The 20,418-nt window shown below is 40.2% G+C and overlaps 1 protein-coding gene across 3 annotated transcripts; it reads right to left on the bottom strand.

The window, feature by feature from the left end:
* Nucleotides 1-5,251: 5,251 nt before the first annotated feature.
* Nucleotides 5,252-18,514, bottom strand: ich (zinc finger protein ichor). 3 transcript variants are annotated; one of them, XM_018112552.3, is made up of 3 exons: nucleotides 17,529-18,514; nucleotides 17,047-17,227; nucleotides 5,252-8,620 (listed from the first exon to the last, which is right to left on the bottom strand). In XM_018112552.3, the coding sequence occupies exon 3, from the start codon at nucleotides 8,539-8,541 to the stop codon at nucleotides 6,685-6,687; it is 1,857 nt and encodes a 618-aa protein (XP_017968041.1). In that variant the 5' UTR covers nucleotides 8,542-8,620; nucleotides 17,047-17,227; nucleotides 17,529-18,514; the 3' UTR covers nucleotides 5,252-6,684. The 3 variants fall into 3 exon arrangements, with proteins under 3 accessions (XP_017968041.1, XP_089112362.1, XP_089112363.1); XM_089256236.1 differs by having other exon boundaries at nucleotides 17,962-18,514; XM_089256237.1 differs by lacking the exon at nucleotides 17,047-17,227.
* Nucleotides 18,515-20,418: the final 1,904 nt, after the last annotated feature.

Below are 20,418 nucleotides of genomic sequence, written 5' to 3'. Positions count from 1 at the left end.
AGTGCACAGTGGGCCGCAGTCACGGTGAAAGCTTCGGCTTGCCATAAACTGCCGCTAGCCGGTTCAGTTTGTTTGCTTGGACACAGTGTGCGGCGCAAAAAGTCATAAACTGAATTGCCAACAGGTTATATAGCGACGATGGTCGACGAGGTTGCTGCTGCAACGCAGCAGCAGCAGCCGCAGCCGCAGCCGCAGCCAAAGTCGCTGTGTGTAGTAAAAAGGGCCATGACAGTGACACTTTGAAGTTTGAGGTTAAATTTTCAGTGTTGTTTTTGTTGTCTGCTGTTTGTTGTTGTGGTTGCTGTTCGTTTGCCCTCTGCCTTAATATTTTCGACATATTTCGTGGCTGCATTTCAATACTAAAGACTTAGGCAACAAACTTGCATTAACAGTGCATTTTGGTCGAACCGAAGCGTGGCATAAATTTTTGTTTGTTGAATGGCGCACGCACAAAAATGCTCGACTCGCTTTTATTTAGTTTATTAATTATATTTATTTCTTCTATAGACACACACAAACATACATTCACATTCACACTCACATTTGAAAAGTGAAATTTCAAAGTAGAACAAGCAACAACAACCACAGGCACGTATTGCTGGCTGCGGCCACGCAACTTGCCGCGAGGTTCCAATAAAAATGAGGTCACTTGTCGCTGACCAACAGCGCCAGCAGGCGTCTCTCCTAACCCCACACACACACACACACACCCCTCCCACCTTACCAAACCAATTTGTTGACTAGATCCCGTGCCACAGTTTGGCAGACAGTTGTCGGCGGTTGTTGCTGTTGTTGTTGTTGTTGCTGTTGCTTTTGCTGTTGTTGGCAGTCGTCTGCCTTCAGAATGCTGCATTATAAGTAAATTAATTGCAGTCGCGTCGCACTTTTCGGCTTTAACTGTTCTCAGTTGGCTTTGAGGCCAACGTGTGTGTGCCATTAAAATGCAACACGAACTCAAATAAGAAATAAATTATAAATTAAAAAAGCAAAGCATATAGAAATAATTTATTTACTTACGCTTTAAGCGAACCTGTACTAAAAACCTAAAATGTGAAGACCAAATGTATAGAATATTAAATATAAATTTAATTATAATATAAATAGTCTTTAAATAAAAGAATAAAAATTGATTCTATTGATAAATTTATTTATATTGTAAAGTAATTCGAATCTACAAAGTATTTTTAGGTTAGTTGGAATCGGAGTGGATTAACAAGACTTTTAAGTTGAGAATTTAAGTTGGGCTGAAGAGAAACTGGAAGCAGAATTCATTTACGGTCAGAAATAGTATACATTCAAGCTTAAGCAGTTCAGTCTTTGATTGCAATGGGTACATGAATATCATCTGACTTATCGACAAAACGTTGTTACTGAACAAATAGAATTTTTTGTAAGCTCATACTTATTTCGGAAATTTACATTGAATTTAACTTAATCTTAATTTAAGTCAAACATAATTCATATAATATGGTATAGTAAAAAAAAAACTGAATTGAAATTGGGTATTTCGTAAGATTCTCGTTGTGCACTGTTTGCTTTTGCAGTTAATTAAAGTTTAGAGTTGGCGATGTTGGCGTTGGAGTTAGAGCAAAAACAAGAGGCCAAAAACTGGCACAGTGCTTAAATATTAATATAATATAACGTAATTATAGCCATGATTTATTCTGCCTAGAATCTTGGTCAGCTGGCCGACGAGGCGTGAAGACGCCGCTGCGCATTGCGAAATCGACGCCAATCTTAAAGTTTATAATTCTTTTGGTTTTCTTATGCTTCGACAATTCAATGCAAAAGCCGAGCGCATAAATTATAAATATTTCGTTTATATATAAGTGTGTGTGTGTGTGTGTGGTGTGGTTGGCCAAAAACTTGGATCGCTGTAAGCAATTGCTTAATTCTATTTTGGCCTTTTCTCACCTACTCCACCGCCGCCTTCGCCTTCGCAATCGCAATCGCCTCTGCCTTCTGTCTTCTGCCTCGTTTCGATTTCCTGCACGCGAGCCACTTCCGTTCTGTTTCTGTGTCTGTGTTTGTGTTTCTGTTTCAGCGCCAGCTCGTTGTCGAACTTTTCATGTGCATCCATCAAAGCCACCTCAATCAAGAGCAAAAGTAATCAAAATAACAGCAACAGCAACAGCAGCAGCAACTACAACAACAGCAGAGATAAATCAAAATACAACAACGAAAACAAATCATGTTGAGTGTAAAAAGACAAAGCTAAAGGGGAGCAGCAACAGCATTCAAAGCAAATACACACGCAGATAGAGACACAAACAACGGTGACAAGAATAAATATAACAATAAATATCAACACACGCACGCCGAGAGACGTGTATATGAAAATGGCATGCCAGCAACTAGTAAATACCAACAATAACAACAACAATTTCAGCAGCAACAACAGCAACAGCAGCAACAACAGCAAAGCACAAAATAGAAATGGAGAGCAACTTTCACCCAAGGTCATTGTGTCTTTAACTGCGCCACGGCAGCGGCAACAGCAGCAGCAGCAGCAGCTCAACAATAACAACAGCAACATCAGCAGCAACAGTTACAACTGCTGGACAATATGCGACAAAGTTAACTGCGACGGCAACAGCGAGTGCGACAGCGACAGCGACATAGGCGTCGCCATTGCCATTTTGCTAACTTTATTGTAATGTCTCTCTGTCCAGTCGTTCCACTGTCGCACTGTCTCTATTTTTTTTTCAACTGGAGACAGCAGCAACAACAAAAAGCAGCAGCAGCAGCAGGCGAAAGGCGTTGGCTGGCTTTGGCTTTGTTTCAGATACCCTGTAAAAATGCATTAGCTTAAAATGAGCTAGAGCAGCATTGTCCACATTTGTCTCCAGACCAGGCCAGATAATTTTGTATGAAGATTATTTGAGGAAACCTATTATATATATTTGTTTGACAAAATTCTGTATGACTTCTATATTTCTGATAGAGATATATCATGGGGATTTATGTTATTTGCACTGACTCGAATGTAGGCAGCGGAAGAACTAGATATTTAGTTGTATTAGTCTATATACATATCTTACTACATACATAAAAATCAAATCATATATAAGATGAAGAATATTCCAGCTTTTAGGGAATCTGAGCACTTCCTACTTGCCCATTTGCAGGTTCGGTTCTCTTGTGAACATTATGCACGATCTACCCTGCTGTTTAGCTACTCCCTATGGCGATTATTATCTGAGTCCGAGTTTGTCCAATTATTTAGATATATAAACATATCATTCTGTGGCAGCTGAGTTAGCGTAGCTCGGTAATAGCACCCACGCTCATTGCTGGCCATAAATGTCGCAAATGACTTGGCTGGCTTGTGGGATAGCCAGTCGAAATCTTGGCCAGAAAGTGGGTCGTGCTCGGCCAGCGACTAAGATGGGCACTAAGCCAAAGCGAATGGGCAGAAAATTACATTTAATGGGAATACAAAAACTCAATTAAAAACGCCAAAAAATAAAGAGAAATGAACAGATGAGAGAAAGATGCTGCCCAGCTCAACGAATTGCGGCAGATGCGATTGCTAATTTGTTGTTTTGAATCAGAATTTGAATTCCGATACGGATTTGGACTTGGACTTGATGTTGCCCAGTTGCTAATACTTAAGTTTGACCTTTGACACGAGCGCCGAGCTGAGCACGTAGCACATTTTGATTAGAAGAACAAAACGTGGACACTATGCAAGAGCGGGGGCTCTGAGGAGTCAGCGACATTGCCATGATGTTGCATAAATTTAAGTGCCACAGATACGAGGCGCAAGATACAGAAACGAGTTACAGATACATGCAGCAGCCGCAGCAGCAAACCCAAACGAAGCCAAGCCAAGCCAAGACAAATATACAAAGACAGCATAGAAATGCGGATGCGATGCGATGCGATGCAAACAAACTCCAGACTCGTATAGCTGGAGCTGGAGCTGAAGCTTGAGCTCTTTCTGTGCCTGTGTCTGTGCCTGTGTCTGTGTCTGGGTCTGCGTCTCTGCGGTGAAAGAGCATGCGACCGGGCAAAGTATCTTTGTATCTTATTGCCGCGCTCCCAGTTAACATTTCAAATCCGTTGTGGCTGCCACAGTCGCTGCCGCTGCCGCTGCTCTTGCTTCGTGCGGTTCTCTCGATGGAAAAAAACGAGTCTGGAAATTGGGTCAGTGGCACAGTATGCATGGCATTTTGTTGCTGTATTGGTGCCGTGCTCTGTCGCTCCATCTCTATCTATCTGTATGTGTGCCTGTGTGTGTGCGTGTGTATCTGTGTGGGCTTTGCCTTTGGCTCTTTACTCTTTGCATTGCTTTCGTGGCGGCGGCATTTGTGGTCAATATAATGATTCTGACTCGACTGGGATTGACTTGGTTTGGCTTGGTTTGCTTTGCTTCGTTTTATTTTTATTTTTTTCTTGTTTCTTTCTTTGCTCTTTTTGTCGTTGTCTTCGACTGCATATTTTACCATAGCTGCTCGCACCTACTCTGCTGCTGGCACACTCTGGCTGGCTGGCATGTCAGGTTCCTCCGTGATGCGTGCGGCATAAGCAATGCGGACACCAAGAAGAACCACTCGAACGAGACTAACTTGAGCTGCAATCGCATGTGTGTGTGTGTGTGTGTGTGATCTTACCCATATGCAGCGCCATACGGCGTATACTTGATGTGGAATAAACGAATCGTTTTCTGTTTTGAAATATATTATTTTTGTACATTTAAAATGACAAAATGTTGTATTTCTAATTAGATCAACATTAAACATTAGACAAAATAAATATTTACAATCGAATTGTGTTTAGAAGTACAAACGGAATTTCAACTTGAATAAATAAATTGCACAAAACTAAAATAACATTAAATATGGGTTAAGTTATAAATTATTATTTGTATTTAATTATATTTTATTTTGTTTCTTTTTTTTTTTTAATAACTTTTCTTATGCTCTTTTGTTTTGTTTGCTTACATAAATAGCTTCAACAATATTTTATTTATCATATGTGTGCTAGGGATTTGCAGGCATAAATATTTTCAAGATTTGCGCACAAGAGAATAAATATATTTAGAATATGATTTATTGGACATATGTTTGATTTTCCATTTAATTGTAACGTTTAACAACAAATTGATTAAAAAACAAATTAACAACATTTAAATGTAGGTGTAATAAAATTTATTACTTGAGTACTTTACTATTTCATAATTATGTTTAATATGCATTTCTTTTTGCTTTTCATGTTTTTTTTTTAATTTTGCATTTTTTTTTAAATTTTTAATTTTTTTATTTTATATTAATAAATATTGTTATTTTGCCAAGCCCGCTACAACTTATGAAACATATATATATGTATCTATAAATATATGATTATATATAATTATTTTTGTTTGATTTGTACATTTACTTAGTATAATCATTATTATTATTATTATTATTAATATTGTAATTTATAATTGTATTGCTTCTATTATTTTTCTTTTTATCTTCTTCTTGAGGTACATACAAATCATCTTATTTATGCAATTACTTAACATACATTCGGCTAGAGTTTAACTAAATTCTAGCTACTTTCTTAATACTAATTCCATTATTCTTATTATTATATAATTTTATACCTGTGCCAGGACCTTAGGTGCTCGAAGCGCGCAGGATTGCATCAAAACAGAACAACAGTTGCAAAAAGACAATTGGACGCTTCGTTGTTCTTACATTGCTTGTGGTCTCTTTGCCTGAGGCATTTTCCTTATTCTTTTTTTATATAAACTAAAATATAGATTTCCGAAAATAGGGCCTGTTAAATTTTTTTCCATTTGCTCTAACAAAATGTCTCCAGCTGCTGCGTTTTGCATCCATTATAAGAACTGCTCACATATGTTTTACTTTTAACTGCATATCATATTTTCATATACCACACGGGATTCACGTCTAGCTAGATCTTCTCTTTTAGATTCATACTAAGCATGCGTTAAGTTTTCGATAAAAAAATAAAGTCTGATTATTGTTTTCAAAAACCTTTTCTTTATTTTTGCAGCTTTTATCAGGCTTCAAAAATTTCCACAAAAAATTCAGAGTGTGCCAACAACATTATAGAGGTAGTAGGTTGATATTAAACCCCATAAAAAAGACAAATAAATATATAATTAAATTTCTGTAAAAACCTTATGGACATTAAATCTTTTCAATCATGATGGAAAATGTTTAACAACGTTGATTCATCTAGATATATTTTGGCTAGACCGTATACTACATATGCTACCTATAACCGGATTCATTGGACTAACTACCAGAGGAGGCGAAGAGATCAAAAGCAACCAACAACAACGAATATCAAGTGCTATGTGTATGGCATTGCTTCACCCTGCTGCTGCGAGCTGCGAACTGTGAGTGGGGCAGCAGCAGGAGGATGGCAAACGGTCTGGGAACGCCGAGAGGCGAACCACAGTGGCTTTGGTCAAGCAATGCGATACACGAGAAGCTGCCGCACCCAAAGACCCATCCATGCACACATCCAGTTGCCAGTTCGGCTCGCGATGGCGGTGTGCGTAGAGTGGTGCGTGGAGTGTGGTGGGCGGGTGGCTTTGGCGGGCACTTTCTCTCAAGCAGAGCACACGGAAGCGACTGAGTGCTCAATTGTGCGGGCAGAAACAGTTGCTGCCTATCGTAGTGGCTGTTGCTAGTGGCGAGCGGGTTGTGATTGTGGCCGCGGTCAGTCACGCCCAATTCTCTTATGTATCTGTTGATGTTTGAGCAAGTGCGCCTTCTGGCGAAAGGCCTTGGCGCACACGTCGCAGCGGAAGGGCTTCTCGCCCGTATGCGTGCGCAGGTGCACCTTGATGTTTGACTTGTTCAGGAAGCCGCGATTGCAGATGCTGCAGCGATGCACCGGCTTTTCCTTGCCCAGCAGACCGCTCAGATCGCTGGCATTGAAGCTGGCCACGCCCGACGGCGACATGGCGTTCAGCTGTGACGCCCCGTTGTCGCCCTGCATCTGCTGCTGTTGCTGCTGCTGGCTGGACTTCTTCTGTGCCCTGGACCGCTTGGCCTTGGGCGTGCCCGTGGGCGCGTTTGTGGTGCTCGTCGTATGCGGATAATTGCTCAGCATGTCCGGACTGCACAGCCCGCCGTCCTTCAGCCCAGTGCCGGAGAGGCCATTGGCCGTCAGCTGGTAGGCTGCCTGCTGCTGCTGCTGTTGCTGCTGCTGCTGCTGCTGTTGCTGGCTGGGATTGGGATTGTTGGTCAGATAGCGCGGATTGATCATCAGATTGTTGTCCGTGGTGCTGACCACCGAGCCCGGCGGACTGCAGCTGCTGCTGGCTGCCGACAGCTCGTTGCAGTATGAGGTAGAACTGGGCGTCTCGCTTTTCAGCGTCGCGGAGGAGCCGCTGCCGGGCGCATTGCCCGCTCCAGGTGGTCCGTGCTGCAGGCGATTCTGCAGCAGCGGCATGTAGCCATGGCTGAGTAGACTCTGCAGCGTGGAGCTGCTCGCATGCACCGGCAGCGGTGAGTGGGGCAGCATGAAGTCGCTGAGCGTATCCTGCTGAGAGACGAGCACCTTGCCCTCGGGCTGAATGCAGTTGCCATCGATCCAGGCATCCAGATCCATCCAGCTGTCGCGCGTGTCGTTGCCCTCCTCCTTGTCCAGCTGATTGGGCACCGTGGTGTCCGCTATCGCCGACCCAATGATCGCGGCGATGTCATCGATGCTATTCATGTCCACGTACTCGGTCAGATCCTTGTAGATGCGCACTCCGCTGCCGTGCAGCGAGTCGGCCACCTGGTCGATCGGTGTCAGCGTCGACCCGCTGCTGGCCAGCGAGGAGACACCTCCGCCGCCACCATTGCCGCCCTGATTGGGGGCGTTTATAACACAGCTGTCCGCTACGGAGTAGAGCTTAGAATCTAACTGACTATCGGCAAAGAGCTTGACGTCGTTGAGGCAGGCGTCCGCATCCGCGCTGAGCACGCTCTCGGGCAGGCAGGTGGATGAGGATACGATATTGTGCTCCTGCGAGGAGTTTCCGCTGCCGCCCCCGCCGCCACCGCCCACCCCACCTGTCCCACTGCACGTTGTCGTCGCTGCCGTTGTGGACGTGGGATTCGCATTCGGATTGTTGTTGTTGTTGTTGTTCGACTGTTGGTGCTGGTGCTGGTGCTGGTGCTGTTGCTGCTGTTGATGCTGATGCTGATGGTGTTGCTGGTAGGCGCTCTGTATGTAGTTGTTATTGCTCTCGTCGGGCAGCCGCTGGGCAATCGCGTGATAGTGATGCCCCGAGATGCCATTGATGGACAGATGCCCGGTGTAGCCAGTGAACGGAGGCAGCGGCTTCAGGTCGGACAGGGCATTCAGCGAGGAGCTATTCAACAGCAGATTATCCAGCACATCCAGTGAGTTCTTCTGATCCGCATCGCTCGGCAGCGAATCGAGCTCGTGCTCCAGCAGCAGCTTGTGTCCGTCCAGCAGATACTGATCCTGGCTGCTTGTCTGTGTGGGTCCCCAGCAGGGGCTCATCAGTAGGCTTTCGACTTCTGATTCACTTGGCCCGTTCATGCTGCACAACTTCATTGTCAGTTGACCCAGGCGATGGACAGAAATTTTTGGTCTTTCTTCTTGCGCAAAGTATTGAATATTCGTTCAGTTGATGCTGTAAATATATGCAAGAAGATGACAAAGATCCAAATTAGTAGTTGCGATTAAATCTCGAGGGAATGTGGATGAATATACTAGGTAATCAATTCCTTTGTGCAGCACTGAACCTGTTCTTTACTGTAGTAATATTACTGTATATAGATTAATATATGCTAACATTAGATTACACTATTCTACGAATTCATTAAGCAAGCATTATAAAATTGTAATTTCTATAACGAAATATTATTCCCAAATGCAGAATACTAGCTATAAGCTAAGCTCAAAGAGTCAAGCATGATTGATTGACTAAGATTCAGCTGCTCTCAGCTCATCTTAACACAAAATTCATGTTTAGATCGTTAAGTTTCATAAATAAAATATATGTTGAGTAACTGTTTTCCCAAACATTTTTCAGTTAGCTCTTGCATATTCATCAATGTGGCGGCCAAATGCACATTAAGTGGGCTTCAACTAAGCTGGGCTTACAAGCAACTTCTGTTATGTTATAAGCCGTCTTACAGAATCTTTGGGATCTGCAGGTGGCTCATGCAGCGTCAGCTGCGCCACTTGCTGACAGCTTGCTGCGCCGAGGCAGACAAACAAGCCCTAATCTAAGCTTAATACAAATCTCGATAGGTATTCTAAACGTAACGAAAATGAATCGATGTCCATTTGGGTCCGACTGGGCTGCATATCAAAACATTTCCACGGGGCTTTTCATATTTAACGCGGCGATTACTCACGGGAAGACGCCGCCAAATGCCAATGCAGTCAGAGTTGAGACATTCGGGACAAGATAACGAAGCGGACGGACAGGCCAAAAATAGAGAAGAGTGGGGGATACAGCAACAACAACAACAACAAATCGATACCCCGAATGGCCAATAATAATTTCCAAATGGAATTTGGGTCACAACATTAATAATCAGTTAAATTAGCATATAAATTGGTAGAAATAAACGCAGCAGAATATTGAGCTCTGCTAATGGGCGAGGGGACGGGCATATCGTATTTGGATAGACTCTACAGTCAGACAAAGATATGAGGAACCGACAATGAAAGTACAGCAACAACAACAACAGCAACAACTATCGTGCGACACAGGTGCAGAGTACGCGTCTACCTCCTCTACAATCCCCCTTTACTCCCCCCCCCTCCCCCCTTCTACATTTCCAAAAAAGTAAAAAGCAGCCACAACAAAATATTCAAGACCAATACAAAGAGCCAATCGAATAAAAATCAAAAAACAAAATCCGAAATACTGCGAGACTCTAACAACAACAATTGCGAGGTGCGAGTGAAGAAGTTCAGTTTTGGGAGAACCGAACGAACGGTAAAGCAAATGAGCCAACAAAAATAAAAGACTTTTTCTCATTTTGTGCATAAACAGTTAAGTTGAGTTTTTGAGGCTTGGCCACATTCATGTATGGCTCTGTGTGTGCGTGTGTGTGTGTGTGTGTGAAAGAAGAAAGCATACAGAGCCAAATTGGCCAATATACTCACTCGCTCACGGCTAGACTCGTTTGGTATTGGTCAGCGCCAGATATACTGACGGAGAGAAAGAAAAAAGGAGAGAGAGAGAGCGAGAGACAATTTCGCTTTCAACAGGTTGTCGTAGCAACATGTTGCTAGCTCCGACTGCAAAGCGCCAACAAAGAGCAGCAGAAGAGGCAACAGCAGCGACTGCGCCAGCGGCAGCGGCAGTGGTAGTGGCAGCGGCAGCGACGTTAGCGTCAGCTAAGCATGCGCAGCTAAGCGTGCCAGCGACTGAGGCAGCGACAGCAACAGCAACAGCAGCAGCCAAACTACCGTTACACGAGAGACCTGCTGACATACTTCCGTGTTCGGCAGAGCCGAGACGAAGCTGCCACGAAGCTTCGACCAAAGCTCAAGCTCAAGCGCAACTTTGCGTGCACTTACACCAAATAGAAGAAGAAAGAAAAATAATAAAAAAAAAAAAACGAAGAAAAATGGCTGCCAATATCTAGGTTTGAATTGAAATTGGATTAATTCCACCTGACAGGCAGAAAATAAACGAATCGATTGTTATGCAAATAGTGTAGGTAAAATCCAAATAATGTCAGAAGTTTAATGATGTTGAGCTACATATAATAATGTGAGCTAGAACCAAGTTGATTCTATGCGTATTTTATTAGGGAATAAATTAAGGAAAACACAATTATACGAGCTACTGCTATAGACGAAAGCAAATTAATTAAATTAATAGCTACAGATAATGCTATTAATAAATAGGTGCATTTTTAGTAATTCTATTCCATATTTCACATATGAACATTATTATATATTATAAAGATATAAATTTCTTACGTGTGAGTAATTGTTATCCAACTAAATACATTTTGAATATACACGTAATTAAATCTATACATATCAACATATATATATATATATATATATATATATGTATTTTCTACTGATTCATCCATCCTTAATGAATATATAAAATATATAAAAGACTGCCAAAATAGAAAATTCTATTTATTTATCTTTATACATTTTCTTATAAATTTATATATGCATTTATATATCAATATATATACATATACATAGGATAAACACTTCTACCATCTACACAGTATCTATTTATATTTATATTTTGCACCTCCTATCATCTATCCAAATACTTCTAACAATATAGCCAACCGTCAAACGATCTATCTATAAATAATTTGATTTAATTATTTAATTTTGATTTAACACTATATTAATGCAATCTGGCCTATGACTTTTAATAAAGTATCTATCTTATGTATTTCCTTCTATATTTAATTAACTAGCTGTTCTCAACGATTGTCCAAGATTTTATTCCATATCTTTTTATTTATCAATATTTCTGATTCTATCTACATCTATATTTATATACCTAAATCTATGTCTATTTATTCATAAATGTATATCTGTATCTACATCTATTTATATTATATATCTAGAACTCACATTTTTCGGTTTTTACTGTATTCATATGTATATTGTGTACTCCTGCCCATGGGTTATTCACTCTTCTATGCGATGTCTAACAATTTCGATTTAATGAATTTTTCATAATGTGTCAGGTTTTTGATTGTATTTGAGTGACGTTTGCGATGCGCCTAGGAGATTGGCGTGAAATATTTTACAGATATTCTGATATTCTTTGTTGTTCAGCTGGGCGTCACTTTTTACACATTTTTGTACTTTTATTGCTAATGTTTTATTGTTGTTACTGTGGCTACTCAACATTTTCGTTTATTTTATTTTCATTTTTTGTTTTAATGAGGCACATTGTAACGGTTGTTCGCTGCTCTTTTTGCATTTGAATGGCCCCAGCACCTACACCTACACAGACGCATACGCACAGACACACAGACGTAAATTGCGTGGGTGCGCCACACTACGACAACAACAACAATAACAACAACAACAACAAAAGCCAACAATGCGCCTCTATTGTAATTTGAGCTTGTAAATGGGATTTTCAGATTATGGCCAGAGAGTTAAACATTTGGGGCTCGGACGATTGCTGTGGGCATTATAATTACTGTTACTGTTAGTGTGTGTGTGCGTGTGTATGTGTGTGTGTGTATGTGCATGAGTTGGGCGATATTAACGGTTATTTTGAATGAATTAGTGCAAATTTTTGACATGCGAGTGATTTTATGACCCTGAGCTGAAAGCTCTTTATTTCGAATAACTCGGTCAGCTGGTGGGCGCACTTGAAAAGCCGTTAAGTAATTATAAATGAGCTGTGATTGAATTGACATTATATATGTCAATGTAGTGGTATGTGTGTTATGCCTAAGAAGACAGAGGCATATTACTCATTGTAGAACTTTTGAAATTTCTCTCCCTTGATTCTCGTGAACTCTGTGAATTGAACTTTTCAACTCGAACAACTACTTAAAGCTGGAGCAACAACAATAACCGCAACAAGCCGTCAACGAGAACCCCTCGAACAGCTGCTGCCAATTGTTAAGAAATTGAGTTCTTAACTTGGCTCTAAAATATGGTCCAAAGACGCGGTCCAAACTGAGACTGGAGCTGGAGCTGGCAGTGCGGCTGAGGCTGAGGCTGTGGCTTTAACGGAAATTGAGTTTAACCTTTGGCGGCAATCAACTTCCGTTTAAATGTTCGAACACGAACAAAGCGGCAAAGGTCAAAACGTTTTTCCAGCCAGCTAAAACACCAAATGGCCAACGGAGGGGACCCGAAACAGGCAAACACTTTTTTTTTAAGCATCTCTGTGGCAGCGACGGCGGCGGCTGCTGCTGCGGCTAAAATGAAAAGAAAAATCAGGTCGCGCGCTGGCGTCGGAAAAAGCGAATGAAAAATTATTTGATTGCAAAATTTACAACCGCAACGATTTCCACTTGGAAAACCGCACGTACAATGCCAACAACAACAACACAACAACAACAACAGAATAACAACAACAACAGCTCTGCAAGGCTGCCAAGCGGTTTTCCAAGCAAACCAACTTTGACCAAGACCGAGAAGCCGAAAAAAAAGCAGCCACAGCCTCAGAAAACGTGGGGCTGGCATTGAGGTCGCCATCACTCATTGAAGGTTGGCTCAGCCTCAGCCTCAGCCTCAGCTCCGTCGTCGGCTCCGGCTCCAGCTTCCACTCCATCGCCGACTTTATCTTAAGCTGTAAATGTGGATGCAGCAAATTGTTGCGAGCGAGCAGCAGCAGCAGCACCAACAAAATACCAAGAACTGGCAACTGGCAACTGGCAACTGGCAACAATGGGAGACGAAGACGTGTTCGCTGCTTATGCTGCTGCGCACTTGACAGCACATGTGGCACGTGTGGAGTTGTTGTTGCTGTTTTTGCCACTAACTCCAACTGCATTGGTAACTGCCGCTGGCCCCAGACTTGGCTAGAAGGTGTGGGCTCTGACTTAAACTGGACCACGTCGTTCGTTGTCGTTCAGTGGTGGGCGTTGCCAATGGAATTAGGCTCATAAAAAAAATTAAGAGGGCGTGTGGCGGGGAAAAGGCGGCGTGGCTGCATATGAATAATGCTCCAGGTGTAAATTGAGTTTGATATTAAGTGGATCAGTTGCTGGCCAAAGGAACTGGACATTGATTCGAGTGGAAAAAGTAGAAATGTAAATGTAAAAATGAAAAAAAAAAAAAACTTAAAATGTTTTTCATATATGCTAAACAGAAGTAAAAACACGTTTAAAATTTGTCGCGCTGGAAGTGGAGCAAAGTTCGAAATGGCGAAGACAATAAATTATGAGCCGACTTAAAAGTGGAGAAAGATTTTAGAAAGATCAAGTTACAACAAAATAATTAATTTTAATTTCACACTATCAAAGCATATCCAGAGATCCATATCAGGGTATTCGACAATCTCTCTCTCATATATCATTATCTATCCATAACTATTTTTCAATATATATATTCACACTTTTATTTATTTATATCTAAATATCAATAATGATCTACCCATATCAATTTGTACATTTCTATGCAGGGTCAGTTTATATATGAAATATGATATTTTGACATATCAATTATATATTGATTTACTATATAATCTATGCGAGCTACAAAGTAACGAGCAAAATGTAACCCACTGTACGGACTTGAAAACGTGTTTCAATTAATCGTAGTTGAGTTATTTTATGAATGGAGGCAGTATTAAATGCTCGCACAGTGCCTGTACAGTGCTAACTCCGTTAGGTGTCCCTTTGCAGGGAGATGACAGCGCGGCGATAAACTCAAATGGCAGCGCGGTCAGCTTGCTGAGCTGAAGAGGCTTGGCGCTATTTTAATGGTCGAGGCTGGGGAAGAGGTCTGCTCAAGACTTGTTGTGGCATCACCACACCCTGTGTCTTAGCTGGTCCCACTAACTAGCCGAGCAAACCAACAGTGAAACAGCCAAACAACCGAACAACCGAACAACAACCCAGCCAACCGACAACTAACAACAACTATGCAAATTTTTATGATGTTTAACTATTTTTAGTTGGTTTTTACTTTGTTGTTATTTAAATGACGCCCTCGTGCCTCATGCGCTGGTTGCGTGCCGAAACTTGGAATGCCCTGTAGTTTGTGTGATTGTTGTTTAGGGTATATTGGAATTTTAATTATTAATATATTAAGTTTTATGTATTACATTGATAAAATGAATATATAAAATTTAATTAAATTGTTTTGTTTTGAATATTATGATTGTTTTACATATATATTTTATTTAAATTTAAAAATTTTAATTTAATATTTAAATAAAAAATATATATTTCAATTTGAAATGTTTTTTTTTTTTCAAATTTTGTTTTCTTTTTTCGTCTTTTTCTCATATATTTAATTGTCTGAATTGACTACAGGGTATTTGGCGGCTCATCTGCATGGTAAGAGACAATATTTTAAAGCTTAATGTGGTCATCTGAACCGGCAACAACAATGAAGACAACAGTCCGGCGTGTCTGGCCAGCTGAATCCCCGAAAACCCAAAACATTGCTCGGGTCAGCGAACTTTTTAAAAGCGCGCGTCTAAAAATTTTTGTTTATTGATATTGTTGTTGTTGTTGTAGTTGCTGTTGTTGTTGGTTTATATACATATACATATAGATATTTGCGTAGTATTTTGATTTTGGACTAGCAAAATGTGCAAATTGAACATAAAAGCATATTCCAAGCTCTCAACGGGATTATTAGTAAGAATATTCCAGAGATAATTAACAACTAAATCGCATTGCATAATAAATTAATATAAATATTTGGCAATGACAACAGCCATGCGACAGTTATGCGATTATCGACCTGTGTAACAGAATAAACCGAAGAATTCCGTTTGATTCACATCGAAATTGAAACATAAAAAAAATTGAGAAAAAAAAGTAATTAATAAAATTGAGCAGCAGCCGTGGATAAATCTAGGAGAGCAATTATTTAATTTGGTCTTAGTTTCCTCTGCTTTGGTAATTGATATGTTGAAGCCGCAAAGCCGTCGCAGTTCACATCGAAGCGCGCTTAATTGATTTGTTCGAAAATACACAAAAAAGTTCAATTAAAGAGATGAAAAGCCGAAAGAAAAGCTGAAAAATCTTAAGTCCCTCCTGCTTCAACCGAAATGCAACTTAATGCGCAGTCGGATTCGCTACGCTCATTGACGCCGCAGCGCTTATAAAGTTATAGGGTATACCCTTCTAGAGGGTATTTCGATTTAGGCATTGCGTTTGCCACGTGTGGACAAATAAATCTATTATTTATATATTTTACTTTACTAATGAGTACTTTAATTATCCTTAGTCTTAACTCTCAACTGAGCCACCTATAACTGGATTACATTTTAGCAGATGACCTATAGAGAAGATATAAATAATAACCATTTTTCTTCAGGCTTATTGAAAATCTCTCTGAATATTTCCTACATCTGAAATTCTGCTAATTGACACCGTCTCCTTTGTCATCTAACTCATTTATCAACCGTAGCTTCTCAATAAAGAGTATTTAAGCTTCGGCATGCTGTTCTTAGTGGTGCTGTTGCTGTTGTTGTTGCTGTAGCAGCTGTGCCTATTTGGTGATGCGCTCCCAGCTTGACTTTGACGGCTGTGACTCCGGCTTTTGGGCTCTCCTCTCTGCTTCTGGAGCCGCCGCCTCGCTGAATGAGTAAGCGTAATTTTGCGTCATATAACGGTACAAACAGCCGCTACTGTTGTTGCTGAGGTGTACGTGTGCTCATATATATAAATGTGTGTATGTGTGTTAGTTTTTTTTTTTTTTTTTGGCTGCCATTGCCGTAGTTGTTCTTGTTGTTGTTGCTGTTGTATTTTAGACCATTTTGGTAGACAAACAAACGGTTTTTTATGATTTATTTTTAGCTCGGCAAAAGCGCTTAGCAACAATCTTAGCTGTAAAAATTAAAATAACCTTTACTTCCGAGTGCAGTTAAGAGTTTTCTTATTTGGGTCTTAGCTTTTGGGTCGGGGTCAAACGGTGCGATTATCTACGTTTGAGACCTGAGACCCGATCTTAAAATGATCAAATCAACTGAAATGAATTTCAAATTGATATTGTTCAGATTTGAATAATTCTATATATATATCAGTTATTTATGTATTGTGTTGCTACTGTAACTGTAAATTCACAGCAGCTTTATTTGAATACGTTATAGACACGCGCTTACTTGTGAAATTCGCAATTGTCTCATAAGTAAAGCTCAGGTGCCAGTTCTCAGCTGTCAGTTCTCAGCTCTCAGTTCTTAACTCTCAGCTCTCAGTTGTATTGACATTATCTCATCCCCCTAACAAAACAGTCCTATGTATTGCGTTGTATTTCATAACAGGTGAGTAATATCGGAAACGAATTCGGTCAATGACTTTTCGCTGATTTGTTTATAAACCAGGCTTGCGAATGCTCGTATTGGAAGGCCGTTGACTTAGGTCTGGCGGCTCCTAGAACATTTTGCCATATTTGAATCTTACTTACATTTACGAAATAGCCGAATTCAGCTGTTGCACATCTTGAACTATAGTTCTGAAATTGTAGTTTTGTTGTTATTGGTTGGTTTTTTTTGTTGTTCCTTTAGTTTTATATGTTATATGTATATATTTGTATAATCCTTGTTCTTTAGTTAACTTGTAATCCTTTAACGCGCGATATTGTAATCCTTTAAGACAGTTTCATTACTATGATTGTATATGTGTGTAATTGTATCCGATTTAATGTGAATGAGAGTAGATATGATTGATATGGAGATGTTATGAATACGAGCTTGATTTACTCTAGGACAGTTAGATTAAGATCCTTTGACCGATCAAATTAGGAATTAATAAATATGTAAGTATTAGTATTTTAGCGCATGCTCATTAAGGGTTACGGGTTAAGGATTAAGGGTTAAGAGTCAAATAATGTTATGGACAACGAAAATAATATTGAAATGAAAAGCTTAAACATTTTTGTATACTCACAAAAACAATGGGAGGAAGACATAAATATATATATGCATAAGATAATGAACGGGGAGTAGTACGAGTGGGTATATAGTATTTATATATTGTATTTTGTGTTTATTTCATATTCCTTAGATAGCACACAGAGCCCTTGATGTGGGATTTGTATATAGATATCTATATTGATTTATTTCTTTTTGTATATATGTATGTACAATGGACGACTTTTGACTGATTGTATTTTGGGATAGATTTTGAGATGACGATATATAGGTTATATGTATATATATATGTATATATTATTGTATTTTCTGGAAATATATACAACAGCGTTCTTGAGAGAGTTCGTCTTGATTGTTTGATTGAACGGGTGGAGTATAAATTGATTGGATTGAATCGATTATGAATATAGTAATATATCTTTGTTATATTTGTTGGTTTGAATTTTAACTTTTTTGCGTATTTCCTTTGCTTGTTTTCAATATTTGTATTGCACTACGGGCCGATTGCACTTGCACTTCTTCATATATGCTTTGTGGTTGTATGTATATCTTCTCTATATATGTATATAGGATAAATTCGATATTTAAACACTTTCTGGAGCAAGTTCTGGCTTTGCTCTCAACATTTTCTCAACCATTTTCACAATTTTTGTAACGCATTTTTAACATGTTTATCACTGCTGTTGTTGTTGTTGTTGTTACTGTTGCTGTTGTTGTTGTTGTTGTTGCTGTAGCACACTCTTTTTAATTGAACTGGTCACTTTTTTTATTGGTTGTTCCAATTTCTATTGCTTGCTCTTTTTATTATGCTGCGCGCGTGTATCTGTACATATGCGTATATGTATGTGTGTGTGTGTGTGTGAGTGTCTATCTGAGAGAGTCCACGTCCACAACCGAATCGGAAGCCACACGCGAAACCAACGCTAAAAACTGCTGCGCGTCAAGAATCGCACAAATCCGAAGACGTCAACGGTAGAAAGCCAACTGTGCGCAGGCGCAACACGAAAAGAAATTTTCGAGCCGCAGCGGCCCAAGAAGTCGCTGCCAGCAGCGACGCCAGCAGCGCCGTCGGCCGCAACGGCAGCAGCGATCACAAGAAGTTACTCACCTGGCTGCTGAGCGCACGCCAAGCTGAGAGCAACCGCGTGAGCAACATGAGCTAGCGAGGAAGCCAACAGACAGCCAGCCAGCCAGCCAGCTAGCCAGAGAGCGAGGCAGCTGCAACATGTTGTGCTGCCAACATGTTTGGCCGCAGGTGTTGCTTGTGCCGAGGTCGCTGTTGCCTTCTGCTCTGGCGGTCAAAGTCAGGGCTAAGTTTGTTTATGTTGCGCGCTGCAGCCAAGGCGGGTCAACTTTGAGCGGCCAATTGCTAAATAATTGCAAACTTTATTGAATTTCCCTAATATTAATAACAATAAAATTTATTAATCTCTTTGATTTGAATTTATTTCGGCATTTGCTCGAGTGAAAAGTTTGGCAAGTTCTAACTCTGCGGCCATACTTGTTTGATGCTCGCTCTATTACTCTTTTGCTCTCTGTATAGTGCGCTAGCGCTATCTCTGTTGCACTCGGCGTTTCTATCTCGCTCTGGCGCAGCACAACTTGACCTACTTAACAAAAATTTAACATTTTTTCCTGTTATTTCGCCTTGTAAACATGCGAGCAACAATTACAGTTGCCGGCGTCGATATTGCCGTCGCTGCTGGCGTCGCTGCTGCTGTCGACGTCGCTGCATTTGCCATTTTGTTGTTGCATTTCCTCTTTGTCAGCTTGATTCGCACTTGTTGTTGCTTTAGCCGTTGCTCTTGGCTGGTTGCTGTGCTCGTTCGTTCGCTCATTCGTTTAGAGTTTTTTTTTTTTTTGTTTCGTTTTTCGTTTTGTATTTTGTTTTTGCTTTGCTACCTCTTTAGATCTTTCTGTTTATTTCCAGCGCTTTGCAGTTAACGGTATCGCTTCGAAAATGAAAGCTCACACAGAGACAGGGACAGATACAGATGAAGATACAGATACAGATACAGATACAGATACTGATACGAAATACGAAGACCGCAGACCACAACTCCAAACTTACAGGTTGTGTACATTTTTGTTGTTTTACTCACGACTCCTATGGTGGTTGTTGTTGTTGCTGCTGATGTTGCTGATGTTGCTGATGTTATTGTTGGCATTAGCATAAGACCAAACAGCAACCGCCTCATCATCGCATTGGCCTTTTGACCAAGTGCAACTGCGTCACTAGCCTTTCTGCTGGTCTCCCCTCGACTCGCACAGCAGCCTCACAGCCTCCGCATTGTTGGTCATGTTCATGGCTCATGATTTGCTCTTCACACATATACACAAACACAAACAGAGACCCACCCATACACACTTAGGTTTATTTGCTTTTAGTTTTTTTCCACGAATTCCACTTGCAATTTTTTATTTGCATAAATATTTTATGCGATGATATATAAATTTATCAAGATATTTTACTCTTGTTTTTATTTTGGTTCATTTATATATCTTTTTTGGCTGCCATGACTCAGCTGTAACACTTTTCGCAAAAAGTTTGATGAAACATCTCTGTAAGATTTGTCACACGTAAACTATTTCCAATAGGTGCAAGTTCGTTGCCTAAGTCTTTTGTTTATGACTTACAATTTTGATAAAATTACTGATATTATATTGTAATTATGGGTAACTTTTCTATAAATCGAAGAATTATTAACATATTTTAATCTAATTAAATAATTTAATATTAAAAAATGTATTAAAAATTAAAAAATATTTTTTTATATGAAAATTGTGAGATATCGTATCTATAAAGGCAGAAAAATTATTTTTTACGGCCAGTATGGGTCAGCCATAGGAAAGGCTCGTGAAATTGAGCGGCAAAATGGTGAGACCAGCTCTTGGGTACGGCTTGT

This window comes from Drosophila navojoa, chromosome 2, assembly GCF_054131105.1.
Source record: "Drosophila navojoa isolate 15081-1374.11 chromosome 2, UAZ_NAV_1.0, whole genome shotgun sequence".
Classification (NCBI taxonomy): Eukaryota; Metazoa; Arthropoda; class Insecta; order Diptera; family Drosophilidae; genus Drosophila; species Drosophila navojoa.
Note: the sequence above shows the minus strand (reverse complement) of the source record. Positions and strands in the feature narration are given on the sequence as shown.